At 55.8% G+C, this 7,090-nt stretch overlaps 1 protein-coding gene across 1 annotated transcript; it reads left to right on the top strand.

The window, feature by feature from the left end:
• The first annotated feature begins 2,525 nt into the window (after positions 1 to 2,525).
• Positions 2,526 to 6,431, top strand: LOC122414841 (uncharacterized). The gene is made up of 3 exons (XM_043426443.1): positions 2,526 to 2,657; positions 2,902 to 2,982; positions 3,126 to 6,431. The coding sequence occupies exons 1-3, from the start codon at positions 2,526 to 2,528 to the stop codon at positions 6,429 to 6,431; spliced, it is 3,519 nt and encodes a 1,172-aa protein (XP_043282378.1).
• The last annotated feature ends 659 nt before the right edge of the window (positions 6,432 to 7,090 follow it).

Raw genomic sequence — 7,090 nt, 5'->3', positions numbered from 1 at the left:
GCGTGCTGACGTGCTTCTCGGTACAAGTTTCACTTTCGGCTAAATCTCTCCGGTAATTACGGTGTTTCACCAAAAATACCTCGCTCAATATCTTCAGGACATTCACGGGAACAAATTGGACTACTCATTCGGACTTTTCTCTCATCGATTGCGGGTATTTCTCACGATAACTATTGGGCACGCGAAAGCACGCTTTGAGCGCTCCTCGTAGCTTCGTCGAACGAGCCTCGTTCGACGTTGACCGGCTCTTCTCACTCGGGTAATCTGCATCGGTTCGGGTGTACTTTCAATCGTGGGCATACTGTCCACGTTACTCTACGAGCAATAAAACCTCTTTACATTTTTTATCCCGCTACGCATTGTGTCATTTATTTTCTCCCCACCAACACCAGATCCTTCACGCAACATTTTGGTCCTTCGAGCCGGATCTGGTGGGTGGCACAGTGCAAACAGTGATACAGAGTGTGTGAAGTGGTTTTTTTGAGTGGACTCGTTCGGGACTTTGGAACTTTTCATCGGGAGTTGGACATTTTTCATCGGGTCTCGGCGCGTCGCAGTGGGCTCCACGTGCGTCGCTCACACGGCGGCCATCTTGAGACGCTCTCGCTCACGGGTACCGGCGTTCGACTCGGACTCTCAACCGCTTCGTCAACCATACTGGTGAGTCTCGTACGATTTTTTGGGTCACGCGAAAAAATTCAAGTGCGCTTCCGTTGAATTGCGGGGAACATTGTTCGGTGCACGATAATCCGGGTTTTCGAGCTCATTCCAAACGAACAGTGTCGGGTGTTCGGGCTCAACGGAGAGCGTCACATCACCGGGACTTGAGTTTTCGGTCGCGGCGCTCCGTGGCGCGAGTTTACGGTGCTCGTAGTGACTTTTCTCGGTTTCCTCGGGCTGCACGGTGCATTTTTTCGGGACATTTTCGCGGGCATTGTGCGGGTTATTCATACGTGTGTTCGGGTTTCTCCGTATTTCGGCCGGGTTCAACGGGAGTGACTCGGGATGTCCGACAGTGAAATTCACATCGGGAAGGTGGAGGAGGGAGGCGATTCGGGAGCGTCACCCGGTGTACCATCGACGGTATCGCTAGCTCCCCCCCCTCCAGCGGGCACCACTCGGCGGGAACGGTCTCCGGGCGCGGAGTCGCAGGGCAAACGGGGCTCGTCACGCGACAACTCACCGGGAAATTCGGGCAAACGGCCGTCGGGCTCGGCCGCTCTTCGGGCAGCGACTCAAGCGGCGCGGATACGGCTGTTGGGAGCCATATTCGAACGAGTTTGTGCCGTGGACGTCGAGAATACTTCCGTGGCCCAGCTCGACGGGTTCCTCTCAAATGCCAAGGACCTTTGGGGTAAATTCAGCCTCATGCACGACTCCATACTGGAGAACAGCACGGACGACTTCCTCCAGGATGAATACTTCACGGAGGACGCGTACTCTCGGGCCTTCACGCTCTTTGGTGACATCACCGGGCAGGTGGCAGTGCTGAAGGACGGGATTCAGCATCGCGATCGGGAACGGGCGGGATCACCCTCACTCGATACGAGCGTGGCAACGGGAGACAGGTCATACCTGCCAAAAATCGAGCTACCATCATTTTCCGGGGAGTATACTCAGTGGATACCGTTTCGGGATCTCTTCACTTCGCTCGTCATCAATAATCGGGCTCTCTCAGATGTCGAGCGGATGCACTATTTACGGGCGTCGACCACGGGGGAAGCCGCGAAGCTGATCGCGAGCATGGCGATCGAAGCGGACTCCTTCTCAACGGCCTGGGAGACTCTTACAGAGCGCTACCAGAACGATCGGGTTTTGGTCACTTCTCATCTCGACACGCTCTTCAAAACGGCGGTGATCGCTCCTCGCTCTGCACGGGATCTCCACGCGCTCGTACACAGCGTCACCGAGTCATACAACTCACTTCGGGTATTGGGCGCTCCTATAGAGCACTGGGACTGGGTGCTGGTTTATCTCATTGCCAGACGTCTCGACCCTGGGACTCGGGAGGCGTGGGAGCTCAGGACCGGGCAATCTAAAGTTCCCCCGTCATTCACGTCACTACGGGAATTCCTGGGTAATCGAGCTCGTGCATTGGAGGGAGCGGGCGTCGGGACCATCTCCACCCCAAAATCGGGCCCGGGCAAGGAGAGCACACAGAGGAATACTTCCTCTCGCGTGCATGCAGCCACGTCGGGTAGCGGGACAACCTCACAAGCTTGTGCCTTCTGCCAGGAGAAGCACTACATTGCCGTGTGCTCCAAGTTCAGGCAGTTGTCTCCAGAGGCGCGTCGGGGCGAAGTACAGAGACTCAAACTGTGCTTCAACTGCTTGGGCCGGCACAACGTCAACGCGTGCAACATCGCTACGCGATGCAAGGAGTGTGGGCGCAAACACCACACGATGATTCACACCGGGTGGTCCAAATACGGGGATGCAGCCAGGGGTACGGGAGCCCCCTCAACATCGGGCGGCCAGCAGGCCAACTCTGGGGACGCAGGCGCGTCAACAGCGGGTACTTCTCAATGAGATACGGCGGCATTAACTTGCGCGGTTTCGGGAAGTGCACGACCAGCGGTGCTCTTGGCGACGAGCCAGGCGCTTCTCATCACCAACTTCGGAGCTGCTCATCGGGTACGAATGCTGCTGGACTCGGGGTCCGAGTTGTCCCTCATCTCTGACAAACTCGTTCAGCGGCTCAAACTTCGTCGGGAATCTTCCTCTATTTCAATCATCGGGATCGGCGGGATTTCATCGGGTCACACTCGCGGGATGGTCTCATGCACACTTCGCTAAATTCACACCACGGATTCTCTCTTAATAAAAGCATTTATTATCCCCAAGTTAATGCCAACTCTGCCTTCATTCTCTATTTCGCACCCCCACTGGCCTCATTTACAGGGTATTCCTCTAGCGGATCCAGATTTCTCAGTTCCGGATACGGTGGATCTCATACTGGGCGCAGATGCATACGGGAAACTGGTACGTTCTCAAATTCGACGCGGGTCCCCTGAGGAACCCATCGCACAAAATACGATATTCGGGTGGGCAATATTCGGGCCCTGCAACGAAGCTCACAATTCCTCGGGTTGGGTGCAGCATGCCGCTGTCGATCACGGGTTCAGGCTCTCCAGGACCTCCTCGCGCAATTCTGGGTGCAAGAGGAGGTGCCAGTGCAGTTCGGATCGGATCTCACACCGGAAGAGCAAGAATGTGAGGCTCACTTCGTCGCTACACATTCTCGGGACAATTCGGGTCGATATATCGTTCGGTTGCCTCTTCGGTCGTCCACAATCCAGCTCGGCCAGTCGTTTCATACGGCGCACGCTTGCCTCAATCGGCTCGTACGAAAGCTCGACCGGGACTCTCACTACAAGGGACTTTACGACACATTTCTCGGGGAGTATGAGTCCCTCGGGCACATGTCGCGGGTGCGGGACGACGAAGTCGGTCGGGATCGGGTCTATTATCTCCCTCATCACGGGGTCTTGACGACAAAACTTCGGGTAGTGTTCAACGGGTCGTGTAACATGGATTCCGGGACCTCATTAAACGATCTCATGCACACGGGCGCCAAATTACAAAAGGACATTTCGGATGTTCTCCTCTGGGCACGGCGCCACCGATTCATTTTCGCGACTGACATAGTCAAAATGTTTCGGCAAATTCGGGTTCACCGGGACGATTGGGATTTACAACGAATTCTTTGGGTGGATGAAAACGGGAACACGGCTCATTATCACCTGACTACAGTCACCTACGGGACACGGTCAGCTCCGTTTCTCGCGGTACGGATGCTACTCCAACTGGTAGCAGACGAAGGGGAGAAATATCCGGCCGCAGTCGCTCCTCTTACAATGGGGCGATATGTGGACGATATTTACGGGGGGGCTGACCAAATTTCGGAACTTCTCACCCAGGCGCGACATCTCATCGGGATTTGCACGGCGGGCGGCTTCCCGCTGGCAAAATGGCAGAGCAACAGTCCGGCCTTACTCACAAATCTGGGGTTCGGGTCGAGTCCGGAGGATTCACGCTCATTCGACGAGTGCGAAACAAAAGTTCTCGGGCTCGCATGGTTTCCGGGGCCGGACGTCTTCAAATTCACCTCACTTCCGTACACGGGCGGGCAAAGCATTACCAAACGGGTCATACTCTCGGAAATTGCTCAGATCTACGATCCTCTCGGGTTCCTCTCACCGGTGGTCATTCGGGCAAAAATCCTTCTACAACGGTTGTGGCTGGAAAAACTCGCTTGGGACGACCCCGTATCCACGGAGGTCGGAAAATCATGGGTCACATTTCGTCACGATCTGGCTCACCTCGGGAACATCGCGGTTCCGCGGTGGCTCAACATGACCTCGGATTCCACCGTCGAGATTCACGGGTTCTCTGACGCCTCACAGTTGGCAATGGGTGCGGTCGTGTACGTTCGGGTTACGGGTCCGGGAAAGAGCACCAGAACCGCGCTGGTCTGCTCGAAAACGAAAGTCGCGCCGATCAAACGGCTCACCATTCCGCGGTTAGAACTCGCCGCCGCGTTATTGGTCGCCAAACTCGCGAAATACGTTCGGGATACGTTGCAACTCCGGGATTCGCGGGTATATCTGTGGACGGACTCCACAGTCACGCTTACATGGGTCACCTCTCATCCTTCACGATGGAAGGATTTCGTTCGGAATCGGGTATCCTCAATTCAAGAGCTCATTCCTCAGGGTCAATGGAGATTCATTCCCGGGCGGGACAATCCGGCGGATTGTGCTTCACGGGGACTAACCGTCTCTCAGCTCGAGCAATTTCAATTATGGTGGAACGGGCCACACTGGTTAGTCAAATCATCCTCACATTGGCCAACTCATTTCACCGGGACGGCAGATTCAGCGGCGCTCGAAGAGCGGCCAGGTCTTACGCTCATTGTCTCAACGCAACCCTCACCGGTCTTCGACCTCATTCATCGGTATTCCTCCCTCACCAGGCTGTTGAGAATTACTTCATTACTTTTCAAGGCGCTTACAAACCTGAAAGGTGCGGGTCAGGATTCATCGGGCTCACTCCTCACACCGGGCGACCTGGAACACTCACAACAATACTGGGTCAAGGCAATTCAAGGGGCCTATTTCGCGACGGAGCTCAAGATTCTCTCGGCGGGTCAAACGCTTCCGAAGTCGCATCCATTCACACGACTTACGGCGTTTATTGATTTTCACGGGACCATACGGGTGGGGGGACGGTTGAAGCTCTCAGCCTTACAACCTGAGAGCAAACATTCAGCCATCCTCCCGCGGGACTCACCACTCACGCGTCTACTCATCTCGGACGCTCACACGCGCACGCTACACGGGGGGACGCAGGCAACTCTGGCGTTTCTGCGCCAGCGGTACTGGATAATCGGAGGTCGGGCCCCGGTTCGTTCCTTCATACTGCGATGCGTGCATTGCGCGCGCTTTCGGGCGCATCGGGCACAGCAGCTCATGGGCCAGCTGCCTTCAACACGGGTCACTCCAGCACGGGCTTTCTTATTCACCGGCGTTGATTACGCCGGGCCAGCCTCTCTCAGGAGCTGGCGGGGACGCGGGCACAAGACTTACAAAGGCTGGCTGTGCATTTTCGTCTGCTTCACCACTTCGGCGATGCATCTCGAGGTCGTAACTGACGCCACCACTGACACATTCATCGCTGCATTCCGCCGTTTCACCGGGAGACGGGGTCACGTGCATACGCTGTACAGTGACTGCGGAAAGAATTTTCAAGGCGCGGATGCAGAGCTACGGAGACTTTTCAACGGCGGGACTCGTGAATCGCAACAGCTGGCGCAGTTACTGACCAACGACGGGACAAAGTGGGTTTTCAACCCCCCGGGCGCACCTCATATGGGCGGGAAATGGGAAGCAGCGGTGAAATCGGTCAAGTTTCATCTTCGGCGGACGCTTCGGGAGACCAGCCTCACGTTCGAAGAACTTACAACTCTTCTTACGCAAATCGAGGCTGTGCTCAACTCACGACCGCTGCAACCACTCTCGGAAGATCCGGACGATCTCTCCGTACTCACCCCCGGGCACTTCCTCATCGGGGACGCACTCACGGCTATACCTGAGCCATCACTTCGGGATGTGAACCTCACTCGGCTGGCACGGTGGCAACTCATCCAGGAACGGGTCCAATACTGTTGGGAGCATTGGTCATCGGGTTATCTCCAGCAGCAGCAATCCATCTCCAAGTGGCATCACCCCTCTCACCAAATCCGGGTTGGTACAATGGTGCTGCTGACTGACGAGAGTCTACCTCCGCTCAAATGGCCACTGGCACGGGTGGTCGAGGTTCATCCGGGACCTGACGGGCTCATTCGGGTCGTCACCATTAAGACGGCGACCACGACACTCAAGAGGCCGATCGCCAAACTAGCGGTCCTGCCAATTCATCCGGGAGATTAATCGACAGCACTGCTGCCGATGGCGGGCGGAATGTTCGGGAATTAACGAGGTTTCGGTGCCGGCGAGCGCTCTCGGGCTCGAATGCTCGCCCCACCGCGGGCGTCGCTAGCTCGCGGGCTCGGGAATTCGGGAAACGTGAGACAATGGGCTTTTCGTGCTCTAGTTCTCACGCTCTCGCGGGGGGTCAGCACGTACTGGACAAGCAATTCGGGTGCGGTCGACGCGACGTGTGGCGCATGCCCACGGCGCGTCTTCATCGATCTCCATATTGATTGACTAGTCTAGATCCGGTCGTTCAGCGTGCTGACGTGCTTCTCGGTACAAGTTTCACTTTCGGCTAAATCTCTCCGGTAATTACGGTGTTTCACCAAAAATACCTCGCTCAATATCTTCAGGACATTCACGGGAACAAATTGGACTACTCATTCGGACTTTTCTCTCATCGATTGCGGGTATTTCTCACGATAACTATCGGGCACGCGAAAGCACGCTTCGAGCGCTCCTCGTAGCTTCGTCGAACGAGCCTCGTTCGACGTTGACCGGCTCTTCTCACTCGGGTAATCTGCATCGGTTCGGGTGTACTTTCAATCGTGGGCATACTGTCCACGTTACTCTACGAGCAATAAAACCTCTTTACATTTTTTATCCCGCTACGCATT

The sequence above is a fragment of the Venturia canescens genome, chromosome 8 (assembly GCF_019457755.1).
Source record: "Venturia canescens isolate UGA chromosome 8, ASM1945775v1, whole genome shotgun sequence".
Lineage (NCBI taxonomy): Eukaryota > Metazoa > Arthropoda > Insecta > Hymenoptera > Ichneumonidae > Venturia > Venturia canescens.
This window is presented reverse-complemented; position numbering and strand designations above follow the sequence as displayed.

What these genes read in the sequence shown, in the direction of transcription:
- LOC122414841 (XM_043426443.1), top strand. Translation starts at nt 2,526, where the DNA reads ATGAGATACGGCGGCATTAACTTGCGCGGTTTCGGGAAGTGCACGACC. An exon ending in CGAATGCTGCTGGACTCGGG is followed by an intron (nt 2,658 to 2,901) that starts GTCCGAGTTGTC and finishes CCTCATTTACAG; the next exon opens with GGTATTCCTCTAGCGGATCC. An exon ending in CAGATGCATACGGGAAACTG is followed by an intron (nt 2,983 to 3,125) that starts GTACGTTCTCAA and finishes TCACGGGTTCAG; the next exon opens with GCTCTCCAGGACCTCCTCGC.